General features: G+C 44.2%; 1 protein-coding gene across 5 annotated transcripts in view; it reads right to left on the minus strand.

Annotated features, from left to right (window-relative positions):
- Positions 1 to 17,191, minus strand: part of LOC141100708 (deoxyribodipyrimidine photo-lyase-like) — a 56,459-nt gene extending 39,268 nt beyond the window's left edge. Inside the window, exons 1-8 of one of the 5 annotated variants that reach the window (XM_073589351.1) lie at positions 16,504 to 16,806; positions 16,240 to 16,331; positions 4,058 to 4,212; positions 3,401 to 3,870; positions 3,049 to 3,194; positions 2,787 to 2,969; positions 2,490 to 2,648; positions 1,989 to 2,187 (exon numbers count right to left, since the gene is read on the minus strand). In XM_073589351.1, the coding sequence (XP_073445452.1) occupies positions 1,989 to 2,187; positions 2,490 to 2,648; positions 2,787 to 2,969; positions 3,049 to 3,194; positions 3,401 to 3,870; positions 4,058 to 4,182 (1,282 nt within the window). In that variant the 5' untranslated portion in view covers positions 4,183 to 4,212; positions 16,240 to 16,331; positions 16,504 to 16,806. Of the gene's footprint in view, positions 1 to 1,988; positions 2,188 to 2,489; positions 2,649 to 2,786; positions 2,970 to 3,048; positions 3,195 to 3,400; positions 3,871 to 4,057; positions 4,213 to 16,123; positions 16,332 to 16,369; positions 16,807 to 17,051 lie in introns of those variants that run through there. The other 4 variants (XM_073589352.1, XM_073589354.1, XM_073589353.1 and 1 more) reach the window with 4 other exon arrangements.
- Between the last annotated feature and the right edge of the window lie 746 nt (positions 17,192 to 17,937).

Consider the following 17,937-nt stretch of genomic DNA (forward strand, 5'->3'; position numbering starts at 1 on the left):
TTTTTTTTTTTTTTTTTTTACAAAGTTTGTAATATTTTTTCACCACTTAGATAGAAAACAACCTAAACATGTTTGGTGTCTATGGACTCGTAATGACCTGGAGAATCATAATGGTAGGTCTGTTTTAGAATTTAGTGAACCTAGTAAAAAAGCCAAAACAAAAAACAAGTGTGGGACTGCACTTTTACCTCACTTGACATTTTTTTCCGGTTTTCTAGTACACGACATGGTAAAACCAATGGTGGCGTTCAAAAGCACAACTTGTCCCGCAAAAACAAGCCCTCACATGTCCATATTGATGGAAAAATAAAAAGTTATGGCTCTGGGAAGAAAGGGAGCGAAAAATAAAAACGAAAAGAGCTCGGGGCGGGGTTAAAGGAAAATCTTGTCACATGGACGTGTGACCGCTGCAGCCAGTTACTGCCTGCAGTGTTCTCATGCCATCCCCCATTGCTAAAAGATAACTATAAGAAAGGGGGCAAATTGTTACTATATGGGAGAACTCTTACTGTAGGGAACAAAGAAGGTTTTATTATGCTGATGAAGAGAGGGCCATATTACTCTAAGGTATTTACTGTCAGACACAAAAAGGGGTACTATGTCTATGGGGCACCATGTTAGTAAGGGGGGGGATATACTGGGAGGACACAAACTCAGGCACAAAAGTACTTTGTGATGGCCACAATGAAGGAAATATTACTGTATTATATACAGTAGAGGAATTAGTACTGTGTATGTGGCATCAAGAGAAAAATAAGGGGAAGCAGAAGGATGGGGCGTTGCGCTCAGACAGGGATCATGGATGGTAATCTTTGCTTGGACAGTGAAGGTATCAGTAAAGCAGAGAAAGTGCCTCCTGTAAATCACTGAATCTGTGCACTATTTAGAGGTATGCTATCAAACACAAAACTGAGCTGCTCTATCTAAGGGTACGGTTACACTAAGGCCTGTTTCACATTTCCGTTTTGACGCAAGTCAAAATCCGTCAGTTTTAGAAAAAAAGGATCCGCCCCTTTTTGGCGGATCCGTTTTTTCCCCCATAGACTTACATTAGCGGCGAATTTTGACTGATGGTCGTCCGTCACATCCGTGTTTTTGACGGATCCATCCAAATTGTAGCGGCTCCCAGGCGGAGGGGACGGACTCTGAAACGTTTTTTGAGCGACGGTCCACTATTTTCTATTGCGCATGCCCGCCAGATTTGCAACCCTGAATAGTGTTCCGAAAGGCCATGAAATCTCTCTCTCTCTACAGCGGTTCCTTTAAATTTCTTCCAATACCCGTCTGCAGCGGATCAGACCTAAAAACGGATCCTGTAGCATCCGTTTGGCCCACAACGGAAATGTATCCGTTTTTGTCACCTCTGTAGGATTCTGACTGACAAAAAAAAAAAGACGGAAATGTGAAACAGGCCTAAGCGACGCACCAGCGATTCCGACAACGATACGACCTGGTTAGGATCGCTGGTGCGTCGCTAAATGGTCACTAGTAAGCTGTCAAACAGGCAGATCTCTTCGACGCAGCGACGATCCGTATAACGACCTCGGCGGTCGTTGGGACCTTGTCACAAAGCAGCTGTTCTGACGACTCCGGCCTGCGTCACTGAGTTCTGAGTCTCCAATGAGGTTGCTCGTTGGCGTCAAACACAGTGATGCATGCTGGCCAGCGGGACACCAGTGATAAAAAAAAATGGCCCAGGACATTCGAGCACGATCAGCGACATCGCAGAGGGGGCCCGGTCGCCGCTATGTGTCACACGTAGTAAGATCGCTGTTGCGTCACAAAATCGGTGACGCAACAGCGATCTCGCTAACGATCTCGCTATGTGAGACGGGGCCTTAACCCTGTTGCATTATCAAAGTATTCCTGCAGATATGTGGTCTCTGATATACATTCTTTATTTGGGATCTTATAAGAACACTAGCAATGCCCCTGCTGTAAAATGGCAATAATAGAAGAAAACACAATCTTTTTTTAAAATAACTCACCAAAATGAAACCATGGAGACAGGTTGCTGAGAGCTTGACAGTTCGGATTGTTTCTGTCAGAGTTAAAAGATTTCAGCCGTTCCGATATAAATGAGTGGAGCATGCTCATTGCCGCCTTGGAACCTGGTTTTGCCCATTCTACTTCCTTAACTGTACGATCTACTTCCAAGCTGGCATAGCACTTATCCCAGTCTATAGGCTGGAGAAGAATGACCGGTAAGGAATATAGACATAATTAATACTTCCTAACCCTTATTGATCTGTATTGAGTACACAATTTATCAATAAAAGAGGAGAAAAGGTTATCATTATCTATTCTGGTATATTTCACAAAAAGTAGAGAAAATGCCATGTTGCAACTGGGGTTGAAATTTTTTTTTTTTTAGTGACATTGAATGGAATGAGGAAAGTAAGAAATACCACCTCCTGCCGAATACAAGAATTAAGTGTCCCTTGGTGCACTGGTTATTTCTTAGTGAACCTCCGGACATCAATACTAACCTCAGCCACCAGTTTGGAGTTGTATGGATGAGTAATGACTGGAGGGAAATCAGTAAGGAACTGAGAGAGCTGGTCATGGATTTTTCTCCGAATGGTACGAGCTCCATACTCCTGTTTATTGGAAGCAACCCAGCAGGGGACAATATTATGGGCATCCACCTGGAAATGAACCAGAGTCCTTATATGTACAACTACTAGGGTGGGTTCACACATTACATCTCTGATAAATTGTTTGACCATTATTTTTTTTTTTTAAATGCATTTATCACTACATCTGTAAAACAATTTTTTTTTTACCTGCACAAGAGGAACATCTTTCGGTAAACGTTCAGAGACATCTGACACCCACTGCAAGGGGACGCGCAGAGGTGCAAAGTCAGTCACCACCCCACCAATGCTATGTTCTTTCACAAAACTTGGGAGCACATCCTTTGCATATCCAATAAGCAAATGGAAGGGAATGTTGAGACTTTTACAATTCTGAAACAAAGATAATCTGGATGATTATGATGTCCACCATATTTGAAGTCCCCCTTACCCGTGTTACTTTTAGTCATACCTCAGCCACTTCTTGCAGCCCCTTCAGCATGAAGCCATAGTGTCGTATGGTGGCTTCTAAGAACTTTGGAACTAAACAGAAGACAACATGCAGTGGGAGCTTTTGCTTCAGGGCCAGGCGCTGAGCATACAGAAAGGCCCAGTTATCTGAAAAGTGGGATACAAGTAGAAATTGTCAGTGTCTTCTAGAACTTCTCAAGTTAGGAAGAATTTAAGACTTTAAAGGGAGAGGTGTCCACACTAAGAAAAATACTGAGCAGATATTCATAACAACCCATGAGATGGATGCGGTCATTTCTCAAGTCTTCTAAAAATAAGATCTAATGGTTGCTACAGAGAATCAATAAATGTACCTTCAACTCTCTGATCCCTGGACATCCAGTACACTATGCCCAGGGCATCATCTTTCAGGTCCGACTCTAGAGACACCAACCGTACCCTCTTCTTGTTAAATTTAAAGTCAGACACAGAGTTAGCAACACCTAAGCGAGACTTCTTCACTGCCTCTAGCAGATCTCCATCTGCATTAACACCTTTTTTCTCTTGTGTTTTCCTCTTCTTGGCATCGCTATCTGAGGTCTCACTGTTACTTGCACCAGCTATTACTTTAGACTTGCTCTTATTTTCTTGGGGTTTTCTTTTTCCTTGATTTTTAGATGCAGCAATTGATTTGGTCTTGCAGTCATCTTCCTGGCTGGCACCAGATTTCTCGCTTTCACGCCCTTCCCTTTTTCCCTTTGGAGCCTTTGCCTTCTGAGACATGGTTCGGATTTTTGTCAAGGGAAGTAGAAGATGCCAATAGCGCGAAAACAGTTTGGCTTTTCTAGTAGAAAATGAAAAAAAAAAAACAAACAAAAAACACATTCGTTTAAAGGGAACCTGTCACCAGTTTTGGCCGATATTAGCTACAGCCATCACCTTTCAGGGCTGATATACAGCAATATATTACGTTGTAGATAAACCCCCAACCCGACCTGTAAGAGAAGAAAAATATTTTTTGTTATACTCACCTGCGGGCGGGCCGGTCGGTGTCTCTCTTCTTAGTCCGGCGCCTCCGTTCTTCTTGCGATGCCGTCCTCCTTCTTGCTTTGTGTGCATGATGCGTCCCTGCGTCATCCACACAGGCTCCCGGCATCGTGCTTCTGCGCAGGCGTACCTCTCTGTCCTGTTGAGGGCAGAACAAAGTCCTGCAGTGTGAAGGTGCCGGGAAAGGTCAAAGAGCTCTGTAGGGCGGCATCTCAAAAAAATGGGAGGTGCCTGACCAAGAAGAGTGACACCCCCAGACCGGACCGCCCTGCAGGCAAGTATAATAAAAGTTATATTTCTTCTCTTACAGGTCGGGTTGGGGCAGATATACAGCATTATAGAATGCTGTATATCAGTCCTGAAAGGTGATGGCCGTAACTCGTATCGGCCAAACCTGGTGACAGGTTCCCTTTAACTAGTACCTGGGCAGAGAGTTTCATCATATCGATTTAGTACATGTATGACTGGCAGGTCCAGACAAAAAAATCCTGAGAAGTCTTCTAGACCAGAATGAATGGCTGCTGAAATTAATAGATGGCCTACAATTATAACAGGATGCCATAAGGAGTGGCATTTCTGCACTGGCTCCCCCCCATCTATAACATGGGTCCTAACAGTGTGGCCCCCTGAGATCAACTAGTCAGATTCAGCAGATCAAACAGGACAAAGATAATCTCCTGGAACCGTGTCACCAGCAATATCACATAATACTGGAAAAAGTCTTTACAAGGTAGATAGTAGAACTGCTCCCATACTCTTGTCAGGAACTGTTGATATGGTTAGCTCCTGGTTATAACCTAATAAGTCCAGTGCACAGTTTGCAGTTTTGATGTGGCACTCTTAGTCATGAGAAACAACCATTAGGAGAAATATAAGTAATATACATGTAGGGCCACATTCCCAGGTGAAGAAGCCCTGCACAATAGTAATCTGCTGTTTATTGTTACACGTTTTTCAAGCTTCCCATAGTCAGCATGGAGCAGCAGTGCCAGTCCATTGGAGGAGTATTCAGTTTTTTTTCCCATTATTTTCATTTTCCCACCACCCTTGGTCCATTATTAGGAATGTGTTTTTGAGTAGAGGTCAAACCCTTTAACAAGGCTTTTGGTCGTTACACCAGACATATGCCTCTGATGGCACAAGCAGCGCTGCAGATCAGACTCCATATATTCAAAAAGTATTGTGATTGTTAGCTTTATGGCATATCAAACTGACAGGCAGAGAATGAGGAGTTGCATAACCAACTTAGCAGAAGTCAGCATCAAAGAGTAGAAGGAAGTGAAATCGTGCTAATGTGCCAGCTTCTAAAGATGTACGGGGGTCCTGGGACAGATCCAGCCAATCATTTATCACAAATCCATACCTTGTCAGAAAACCCTTTAGGGCTCATACACATTTGTGAAAAAAAAAAGGTACGATATCAGGACAGAAAAAAACGGACGAGTGCCATGTGTTTATTATGCGAGTACAATCTGATCTTTGACACCTAGCATCCGATTTACATCAGAATGCAATGTTATTTTAACATGAGGTTTTACATAGAGCAATTCTCTAAGTCATTTACACATCATTTTCAAACGAAATATTCTCCAAAACACATACATACTGAGAAAAAAAAATTGCAGATGAGATACTGTAACCCATTAACCCCTTCCTTACCAATGACGGAATAGTACGTCATCGGTAAGGATTCCCGCTTTGAGGTGGACTGCGGCGGTGAGCCCACCTCAAAGCCGCGACGTCAGCTGTTATGAACAGCTGACATGTGCCCGCAATAGGCGCGAGCGGAATCGCCATCTGCCCACGCCTATTAACTAGTTAAATCCCGCTGTCAAAGTTGACAGCGGGCATTTAAATAGCATTTCCGGTCGCCGGGCCGGAAATGAGCTCATCGCCGACCGCCGTCAAGTGATCAGGGGTCGGCGTCAAATTGCCTGGACAACCACAGGTCTCATAGAGACCTCTATGGTTGTTCCAGGCTGATGGCTTTCAGCGCCGCCCGGTGGTCGGCGCTCAAAGCACAGCAGTAAATCTGCTAACATACGGACGATCTGCTCATCGCCCATATGTAGCAGAGCCGATCGGGTTGTGCATGCTTCTAGCCTCCCATGGAGGCTATTGAAGCATGCCAAAAGTAAAAAAAAAAAAAAAACCTAAAAGTTCAAATCACCCCCCTTTCGCCCCAATCAAAATAAAACAATAAATACAAAAAAAAAAAAAAAAAAAAAAAAAAATCACACATACACATATTAGGTATCGCCGTGTTCAGAATCGCCCGATCTATCAATAAAATAAAAGCATTAACCCGATCGCTAAACGGCATAGCGAGAAAAAAAAATTCAAAATGCCAGAATTACGTTTTTTTGGTCGCCGCGACATTGCATTAAAATGCAATAACCGGCGATTAAAAGAACATATTTGCACAAAAGTGGTATCATTGAAAACGTCCGCTCGGCATGCAAAAAATAAGCCCTCATCCGACCCCAGGTCACAAAAAATGGAGATGTTACGGGTCTCAGAAAATTGGTTAATTTTTTTATTCATTTTTTTTTTTTTTTTTTAGCAAACTTTGGAATTTTTTTCACCACTTAGATAAAAGAGAACATAGACATGTTTGGTATCTATGAACTCATAATGACCTGGAGAATCATAATGGCAGGTTAGATTTAGCATCTAGTGAACCTAGCAAAAAAGCCAAACAAAAAACAAGTGTGGGACTGCACTTTTTTTTTTGCAATTTCACCGTACTTGGAATTTTTTCCCCGTTTTCGAGTACACGACATGGTAAAATCAATGGTGTCGTTCAAAAGTACAACTCGTCCCGCAAAAACAAGCCCTCACATGGTCATATTGACGGAAAAATAAAAAAGTTATGGCTCTGGAAAGAAGGGGAGCGAAATTCTTGCAAATGAATATGAGCCCATAGAGGGAACCTGTCACCATGAAGGCACCATATTACAGAGCAGGAAACGCTGAGTAGACTGATATATAGTTTTATGCGAAAAAGATTCTGGATTATCTGCGCTTCCATCATTTAGGCTATGTGCCCACGTATGCAGAAAATTTCTGCATGAAAACCGGACTCCTTCCCAGAAAACGCAAGGTTTTTTCCGCTTTTTTTGCGCGTTTTCCGCACGTTTTTTGCGCAAAAAACACGCGTTTTTATGCATTTTTTTCCGCGCGTCCCAAGTCTCATACAAAATAGCTAAAAACGCGGACTTTTCCACAAAATTAATGAGCATGCTGCTTTTTTTTACCGCGATGCGTTTTTTTCACGGAAAAAAACGCATCAATATACACAAAAAGTGCAAAATGCATTAAAATGATGCTTTTTTTAACCCCTTAACGACCGCCGATACGCCTTTTAACGGCGGTAATTAAGGGTACTTAAACCACAGCGCCGTTAATTCACGGCGCTGTGATTTAAGTGAATAGCGCCCCCCAGTGTCGGATTTTCTCCGGGGTCTCGGCTGCCAGGGGTAGCCGAGACCCCAGAGAACATGAATCGGTCGGTTTTTACCGACCCCCGCTTTTGCGATCGCCGTTATTAACCCTATAACGTCGACCGCAAAAAAAAAAAAAAAGCCGCGATTTTACATTTAATTTCTCTTTCCTCTGATGTGATCGCACATCAGAGGATAGAGAAATAGGGTCCCCGATCCCCCCGGTACCTCTCCCTTGTCCTCCGTCCCCTCCCGGTGGTCCCGCGCCCGCCGGCGTCATCCGATGGGCGCCGCCATCTTGAAAATGGCGGGCGCATGCGCAGTGCGCCCGCCGGGAATCTGCTGGCTCCGGCTGGCAGATTCCATTCATTATTTTGATCACTATGATAAACGATCATAGTGATCAAAATAATAAAAATAGTACATAACCCCCCCGTTTATCACCCCCTTATATAGGCACACATAATGAAATAAAAAAAATATTTTTTTTTTCAGTTTTCCATAAGGGTTAGGGTTAGGCTAGGGTTAGGTTAGGGTTAGGCTAGGGTTAGGGTTAGGCTAGGGTTAGGGCTAGGGATAGGGCTAGGGTTAGGGCTAGGGTTAGGGCTAGGGTTGGGGTTAAGGGCGAACTAGGATTAGGGTTAGGATTAGGGTTGGGATTAGGGTTAGGGGTGTGTTGGGGTTAGGGTTGGAGCAAGAATTGAGGGGTTTCCACTATTTACCAACTTTGGGGGTCTAAAAATTGGGGTCTAAAAAAATCACTTTTGTGGAAATAAAAAAGACTTTTTATTTTCACGGCTCTGCGTTTATAAACTTCTGTGACGCGCTTGGGGGTTCAAAGTGCTCACCACACATCTAGATAAGTTCCTTAGGGGGTCTAATTTCCAAAATGGGGTCACTTGTGGGGGGTTTCCACTGTTTAGGCCCATCAGGGGCTCTGCAAACGCAACATGATGCCCGCAGACCATTCCATCAAAGTCTGCATTCCAAAATGGCACTCCTTCCCTTCCAATCTCTCCCATGCACCCAAACAGTGGTTCCTCCCCACATATGGGGTATCAGCGTACTCAGGACAAATCGCATAACAACTGTGGGGGTATGATTTCTCCTGTTACCCTTGTAAAAATAAAAATTTGGGGGCGAAAAGATCATTTTTGTGGAAAAAAAAAAATGGATTTCTTATTTTCACGGCTCTACATTATAAACTTCTGTGAAGCACTTGAAGGTTCAAAGTGCTCACCACACATCTAGATAAGTTCCTTAATGGGTCTAGTTTCCAAAATGGGGTCACTTGTTGGAGTTTTCCACTGTTTAGGCACATTAAGGGCTCTCCGAACGCAACATGGCATCCGATCTTAATTCCAGCCAATTCTGCGTTGAAAAAGTCAAACGGTGCTCCATCCCTTGCGAGCTCTGCCGTGTGCTGAAAAAGGGGTTTACCCCCACATATGGGGTATCGGCGTATTCAGGAGAAATTGTACAACAAATTTTGTGGTTCATTTTCTCTTTTAACACTTGTGAAAATAAAAAAAATTGGTTCTGAAGTAATTTTTTTTCCAAAAAAAAGTTAAATGTTAATTTTTTCCATCCACATTGCTTTCGTTCCTGTGAAGCACTTAAAGGGTTAATAAACTTCTTGAATGTGGTTTTGAGCACCTTGAGGGGTCTAGTTTTTAGAATGGTGCCACTTTTGGGTATTTTCTGTCATGTACACCCCTCAAAATGACTTTAAATATGATGTGGTCCCTAAAAAAAAAATGGCTTTGTAAATTTTGTTGTAAAAATGAGAAATCGCTGGTCAACTTTTAACCCTTATAACTTCCTAACAAAAAAAAATTTTGCATCCAAAATTGTGCTGATGTAAAGTAGACATGTGGGAAATGTTATTTATTAAGAAATTTATATGACACATCTCTCTGATTTAAGGGCATAAAAATTTAAAGTTTTAAAATTGCAAAATTTTAAATTTTTTTGCCATATTTCTGTTTTTTTCATAAACACAAGACTTATCGAAGAAATTTTACCACTAACATGAAGTACAATATGTCACGAAAAAACAATCTCAGAATCAGCAGGATCCATTAAAGCGTTCCAGAGTTATAACCTCTTAAAGGGACAGTGGTCAGAATTGTAAAAATTGGCCTGGTCATTAAGCTGCAAACTGGCTCTGTCACTAAGGGGTTAAGTGATTTTTAAGCGTTTTTGCCAGTAAAAACGCAAAAAAAGCTTGCGTGGGCAGTAGGGTGACCACAAAAAAATCGATGTCGGAATTTTGTCCGTCTGGACCCCACAAAACGATTCCCCTTTCCAGATATTGAGAGAGCCAAAATTTGAGCTCGATCAAACGACGTTAACCCGTGCCGCTCGTCGCTCAAAGTTTGAAAAAATCCAAATTGAGGTATTTTAAGATTTAGGTATTTTGCATAGTCTGTTAGACTATAAAGAATGTGACAACAACATTGCAGAAATAGCCCTGACCAAATTTTCGAACCATTTGTGGTATTTGAATGCAGAGTTGGTGGGATTATCGTTTTTTGATCCCACCATTACAGACAATGAAAAGTTGTTAATGGCTAATAAATTGCTCAGTAGCACAGATGAACCATCAGAGCACGCTAGGGTTGAAAATCCAAAAGTTAGGAAAGAAAAATTAAAAGAGGTAGGAAGTAACCGACTTTAACGACCTTCTGACAAAAGATGAAGAACAAAAGCAATATGTCCTGCAAGTTGTAAGCAAATGCCGAGCATTATATTCTGACGTTTCAAAAACTACTTTAACAAAAGCTCTAGAATAGATTAGATAACTATGTAAAATTATCAACTCATGTAGGTTAGCGTGCTCTGATGGTTCATCTGTGCTACTGAGCAATTTATTAGCCATTAACAACTTTTCATTGTCTGTAAATACCTCAATTTGGATTTTTTCAAACTTTGAGCGACGAGCGGCACGGGTTAACGTCGTTTGATCGAGCTGAAAGTTTGGCTATCTCAATATCTGGAAAGGGGAATAGTTTTGTGGGGTCCAGACGAACAAGATTCCGACATTTTTTCCCCCCCATATGAGATCCGGTCACCCTAGTGGGCACACAGTCTTAACCTCTTCCCGACCGCCCACAGTAGATAAACGTTGGCGCTTGCTGGGCTTTGTGCAGCGCCGACGTTTATCTACTGTCGGCGGTTTTGTGCCCCCCGGGACCCCCACATACCTTACAACGCGGGGATCCCGATGCACAATGCATGCTGGGACCCCCGACGTCATCGAGACCTGATTGGTTCAGGTCCCGATGACGTCAGTGTCACAGCAGCCAATGGGAGCGATCGCTGGGAAAGCTGCTTGTTTCCCGGCGATCTCACTCATTGTAACGCGGCTTCTCCCTCTGATCTAACACTGACAGCTGATCAGAGGTGAAGGAGCGTTACTGTGTGACTAGATCGCTGCCTGGCACAGCTGTGCCAGGCAGCAATCTTGTCACACAGTAACGCTGCTTCACCTCTGATCATCTGTCAGTGTGAGATCAGAGGAGAAGTCGCGTTATTATGTGCCAGGCAGCGATCTTGTCACATAGTAACGCTGCTTCACCTCTGATCATCTGTCAGTGTGAGATCAGAGGAGAAGTGTTGTTACTATGAGTCAGATCGCAGGGCAGCGATCTTGTGACAAAAAAAAAAAAAGCAGGTACACGGGCTAGGGTTAGGGCTGGGATTAAGGTTATGGGTGTGTTGGTGTTAGGTTTGTGGTTAGGGTTATGGTTAGGGATGAGATTAGGGTTAGGGGTGTGTTGGGGGTTTCCACTGTTTAGGTACATCAGGGGCTCTGTAAATGCAATATGACGCCGGCAGACCATTCCATCAAAGTCTGCATTTCAGAACGTCACTACTTCCCTTCCGAGTCCCACCGTGTGCCCAAACAGTAGTTTTCTCCCACATATGGGGTACCAGCGTACTCAGGACTAAAGACAAATTGGACAACAACTCTTAGGGTCCAATTTCTCCTGTTACCCTTGTGAAAATAAAAATTGGGGGCTAAAAGATCATTTTTGTGGAAAAAAAAATGATTTTTTTATTTTCACGCCTCTACATTATAAACTTTAGTGAAACACTTGGGGGTTCAAAGTGCTCACCACACATCTAGATAAGTTCCTTGGGGGGGTCTAGTTTCCAAAATGGGGTCACCTGTGGGGGGTTTCCACTGTTTAGGTACATCAGGGGCTCTGCAAACGCGACATGACACCCGCAGACCATTCCATCAAAGTCTGCATTTCAGAACGTCACTACTTCCCTTCCGAGCCCCACCGTGTGCCCAAACAGTAGTTTTCTCCCACATATGGGGTACCAACGTACTCAGGACAAATTGGACAACAACTTTTGGGGTCCAATTTCTCCTGTTACTCTTAGGAAAATAAAAATTGGAGGCTAAAAGATCATTTTTGTGGAAAAAAAAATGATTTTTTTTATTTTCACGGCTCTACATTATAAACTTTAGTGAAACACTTGGGGGGGTGCTCACCACACATCTAGATAAGTCCCTTGGGGGGGGTCTAATTTCCAAAATGGGGTCACTTGTGGGGGGTTTCCACTGTTTAGGTACATCAGGGGCTCTCCAAATGCGACATGGCATCCGATCTCAATTCCAGCCAATTCTGCATTGAAAAAGTCAAACGGCACTCCTTCCGTTCTGAGCTCTGCCGTGTGCTCAAACAGTGGTTTAGCCCCACATACGGGGTATTGGCGTATTCGAGAGAAATTGCACAAAAAATTTTGTGGTTCATTTTCTCTTTTTACACTTGTGAAAATAAAAAAAAATGGTTTTGAAGTAAAATGTTTGTGAAAAAAAGTTAAATGTTTATTTTTTCCTTCCATATTCCATTCATTCATGTGAAGCACCTGAAGGGTTAATAAACTTCTTGAATGTGGTTTTGAGTACATTGAGAGGTGCAGTTTTTAGAATGGTGTCAATTTTGGGTATTTTCTGTCATATTGACCCCTCAAACTCACTTCAAATGTGAGGTGGTCCCTAAAAAAAATGGTGTTGCAAATTTTGTTGTAAAAATGAGAAATCGCTGGTCAACTTTTAACCCTTATAACTTCCTAAAAAAAAAAAATTATGTTTCCAAAAATGTGCAGATGTAAAGTAGACATGTGGGAAATGTTATTTATGAACTATTTTGTGCGATATCACTCTCTGATTTAAGGGCATAAAAATTAAAAGTTTGAAAATTGCAAAATTTTCTAAATTTTTGCCAAATTTTGATTTTTTTAACAAATAAGTGCAGATCATATCTAAAAATTTTTACCACCATCATGAAGTACAATATGTCATGAGAAAACAATGTCAGAATCAATAGGATCCGTTGAAGCGTTCTAGAGTTATGACCTCATAAAGTGACACTGGTCAGAATTGAAAAAATTGGCCCGGTCACGAAGGCAAAAACAGGCTCGGGTGCGAAGGGGTTAAACCTCTGCTCTTTCCGAGATGTTCAATCCAGCAGGCGTTCCTATCAGTGACTGACATTCACCACTGTATGAATTCTTCTACAAAGACAGCTGTCAATCACTAGTAGGACCGCCCGATGGACCAAAAATCCCAGAAAGAGCAGAGGTTTAAAGCACATTTCAGTGTTTTGTTTTTTTTTTATTTCAGGGCTGGAGTGGTGCCGATAATGTAAGTTCCCTGATATTATACTCATCAGCTGCTGTTTTCAGCTGTTCCCAGCGCCTTTCTGTTCCCATGCCACCATCTTGTGACCACAGCTTCTGACTGACCAGAAGTCAAAGGTGATGGCCGCAAGCTCTCAATGTAAGTCTATGGGTGACTTGTTCTGGTTCTCATAAGACTTACCGTATATACTCGAATATAAGCAGAGATTTTCAGCCCATTTTTTTGGCTGAAAGTCCCCCTCTCGACTTATATTCGAGTCATATACACCAGGGGGTCGGAGGGGGGGGGGGTCGGGGGTGTCAGGTCATACTTACCCGTCCTGGCACTGTCTCTTCAGCCCCCAGCTTCTCTGCGATCTCCCTTCCTTCCTTCAGTGGTCACGTGTTACCGCTCATTAAAACTCATGAATATGCGCATATTCATGAGTTTTAATGAGCGGTACCACGTGACCGCTAAAGGCAGGAGGGGAGATCGCGGAGAAGCTGGGGGCTGAAGAGACAGCGCCAGGACGGGTAAGTATAGCGATACTCACCTGTCCTGGGTCCATGGCTGCTTGCTGCTGTCTGGCACGTCATCTGTCAGTGACGTTCAGACAGCAGAGGGCACAGTGACGTGGTTAGTGTGCGCCGCGCCCCCTGCAGTCTGAACGTCACTGACAGATGACGTGCCAGACAGCAGCAAGCAGCCATGGACCCAGGACAGGTGAGTATCTCAGATGCCACTAGTGACACTGGCACCTGACACCCAGCGACGGAGAGGTGAGTATGTCATTTTTTTTTTATTTTTAAATGCAGCGGCAGCACATGGGGGCATAATCTATGGAGCATCTTATGAGGGCAGCATATAGGGGCATAATCTATGGAGCTTCTTATGGGGGCAGCATATAGGGGCATAATCTATGGAGCATCTTATGGGGGCAGCATATAGGGGCATAATCTATGGAGCATCTTATGGGGGCAGCATATGGGGGAATAATCTATGGAGCATCTTATGGGGGCAGCATATGGGGGAATAATCTATGGAGCATTTTATGGGAGCAGCATATAGGGGCATAATCTATGGAGCATCTTATGAGGGCAGCATATAGGGGCATAATCTATGGAGCATCTTATGAGGGCAGCATATAGGGGCATAATCTATGGAGCATCTTATGAGGGCAGCATATAGGGGCATAATCTATGGAGCATCTTATGAGGGCAGCATATAGGGGCATAATCTATGGAGCTTCTTATGGGGCAGCATATAGGGGCATAATCTATGGAGCTTCTTATGGGGGCAGCATATAGGGGTATAATCTATGGAGCATCTTATGGGAGCAGCATATAGGGGCATAATCTATGGAGCATCTTATGGGAGCAGCATATAGGGGCATAATCTATGGAGCATCTTATGGGAGCAGCATATAGGGGCATAATCTATGGAGCATCTTATGAGGGCAGCATATAGGGGCATAATCTATGGAGATTCTTATAGGGGCATAATCTATGGAGCATCTTATGGGGGCAGCATATGGGGGAATAATCTATGCAGCATCTTATGGGGGCATAATCTATGGAGCATCTTATGGGAGCAACATATGGGGGTATAATCTATGGAGCATCTTATGGGAGCAGCAAATGGGGGCATAATCTATGGAGCATCTTATGGGGGCAGCATATAGGGGCATAATCTATGGAGCATCTTATGGGGGCAGCATATGGGGGAATAATCTATGGAGCATCTTATGGGGGCAGCATATGGGGGAATAATCTATGGAGCATCTTATGGGAGCAGCATATGGGGCATAATCTATGGAGCATCTTATGGGAGCAGCATATGGGGGCATAATCTATGGAACATCTTATGGGAGCAGCATATGGGGGAATAATCTATGGAACATCATATAGGGGCATAATCTATGCAGCATCTTATGGGGGCATAATCTATGGAGCATCTTATGGGAGCAGCATATGGGGGCATAATCTATGGAGCATCTTATGGTGGCATAATGTATGGAGCTTCTTATGGGGGCAGCATATGAGGGAATAATCTATGGCGCATTTTATGGGGGCATAATCTATGGAGCATCTTTTCCACCCTAGGCTTATACTTGAGTCAATAAGTTTTCCCAGTTTTTTGTGGCAAAATTAGGGGGGGGGGGGGGTCGGCTTATACTCGAGTATATACGGTACATTGAGAAGTGACTAGTGATGAGTGAGCATGCTCGGATAAGGTGTTGTCTGAGTGTGCTTGAGTGCTCATCAAGTGTCTTCAGCGTGTTCAAATACTATGTTCGAGTTGTCATGACTATGTCTCACAGCTGTTCGACAGTCCTTGCATGTGTTGCAGCTGTCTATCAGCCGGCGTGACTCGAACAGTTTTTGAGTATGCCAAAAACACTTGATTAGCACTTGAGCATGTACATATAACACCTTATGCTAGTACGCTCGCTCATCACTAGTGACGTCTGGCTCACCCAGCAAACGCTGGAGCCATCCAACAGGTCACAATCTCCAGAAGAAAGACTGGAGGGTCGCCAAGAGATGAAGAAGGCATCTAGCACAGATACAACCAGGGGTAGGAACCTTAGATTAGTGTCACTACTCTAGTACTGCAACAAAAAAAAATAAACGCTAAAGGGAACCTGTTACGATAAAAAAATGCTATTAACCTGCAGATATAGGGTTAAGGCCAGGTTCACATTGAGTTTAACCAGCCCTTTCAACGCATAGTGTTGACGGGCTGGTTAAACGGTATAGCATAACGCGATCGCATTATGCTATACCTGCTAGCGCAGATGTGTCATCTGTGCTGGCGGTGACGGAGCCTCAGATGCTGCAGCCTGTGTCCGAGGCGCCGTCACTGAATGACGGCACATCGCGAGCGTATTTCTATGCAGCCACACACTCCGGTCCCGAGTATTGATGCAAGTGTGACCCCGGCCTTACACTGAAGGTTTTCTCACAAACCTATACATCAGTCCGCTCCCGCTGCTCTATACGGGGCTGCAGACTGGACGGCACTTCTGGTGACCGGCTCCCTTTGAGGCCATCCCTCCTGCCCGTACAGGTACGTCCGGCATTACCTGGGCTATCAGTTGCACCGGGGTCAGGCGGACGTCACTGGATGGACCCTCAGCCTCTGGTGTCACTAAGGTCCCAGCCACTGACAGCAGGCCTGAAAACAACACACAAAGTCTATTAGACAGACCTTACCACAAGACAGGAGACTGCGGCCGTCTACACCCAGCCGGCGGCAGAGGAGGCTGCCATGGATGTAGTGACACTGCGGAGCCCTGCAGTAATAGGCTCGCAGCCGTGAGCTCCTCTCTCCCGTCCCCGGTATTTACCGTCCGCTCTGCTCCGCCTTGTGTAACATTCACACGGCCGCGCCACAGCGGCAGCACCTTACATAACGCGAAGGCTAGGGGGCTTTCAGGATGACGTCCTGCGCGCACATTTCCGGAAAATGATGGGCGGACAGCGACACCTGCTGACGCAGGGGAGAAGCGGCTGATGAGGAGACTGCGAAGTTGCAGGGCGGCATAGGCAGATTGGCAGCTCAGATCACTGGCAGCAGACTCAGGGCTTGTGTAGCGTTCACACTGCCACCCTATCATGGAACAGACAATCACGCTAGCATTGATTTAAACATACCCTTACCGACGCATGGGGCCTGGTGAGCAGGACCCCTCTCTTCTGTTCACCGGGCCCCAGTGGCAGGATCCTGCAAGTTCATTTTAAATCTATATTTAACAGCCATTAGCCAATCGCACACCAGCAGCACTTTTTTTTCATAAAGCCTCACAATGGGGTCGGAATGGAGAGACAGAGAGGATGGGCAAGGGAGGGCTTCTTGAGCATGGGGAAATTACAGAAATGGAGCAAAACTGAGTACCTTGTCATAGCTTATTTGTCACCGGGTTACTGCAATGGAGGGGAGTCAGAAGACCGCAGTGTCTGGTCGCACCGTCTATGCTGAGAAGAAGCACTTCTCCAGTGTATTAAGCGTGTTTGTTTCTTCCAGCAGAACGGGTTAGTCGGCCATATTGGAAAGCTCCTACACTCAGCTGTGCTCGGTTAGCCATTCTTTTTCCCTATAATGTCTGTGCTCGAATACCAAGTCATTGTCAATTAGCAATAGCTACACTGATCTTGGCGTGGGAAAAGCTGGTGTTGTGAAGGAGTGGTGTTTACCCACGTCCAGGAGGACCAGGCTGCGCTGATAGTCTCAACTATTAAGATTATCCTGCCTTACAGCAGCATTCCGACCATTTGATTACTGACGTTATCAGTGAATAACATAAAAAGCGCCCTCCTTCAAGCTACTTTCAAACATACTAGCACGTAACTGATGAAGGTCTATATTGACCGAAACGTTTTCTGGTACTACAATAAAGTGCCTCACCAAGCATCACGTTGAGTGCCAGGTTTTCATTTTATCATATATGGTTTGGGAACCTAGCTTGGCAGCACTACAGTAGTGCACACGGTGTTTTCTACTAGGTGTTGTGAAGGAGTGCTGGAGGAATATATTAGCGACTGTTGCCTAGTTTGTACGCTTAGAAATTCCTTATTCTTTCCCGTTTTACTTTCTTCCCCCTCCCTACACACCCTGGTGAATACCTCTGTCATATGTAAGTGTATATTTTGTGTGTGTGTAGATTCCAGTTTACCCTTGTCTGTGTCACCCTGTCTATCGGGTTGGTGCACAGTAGCACCCCCTCTTCCCTGGGAAGGGGACAGACGAAGAGCTGTTGTACAGTCATGGCCAAAAGTTTTGA

Source organism: Dendrobates tinctorius, unplaced genomic scaffold (assembly GCF_039654945.1).
Source record: "Dendrobates tinctorius isolate UK_male_01 unplaced genomic scaffold, ASM3965494v1 ptg000107l, whole genome shotgun sequence".
Lineage (NCBI taxonomy): Eukaryota > Metazoa > Chordata > Amphibia > Anura > Dendrobatidae > Dendrobates > Dendrobates tinctorius.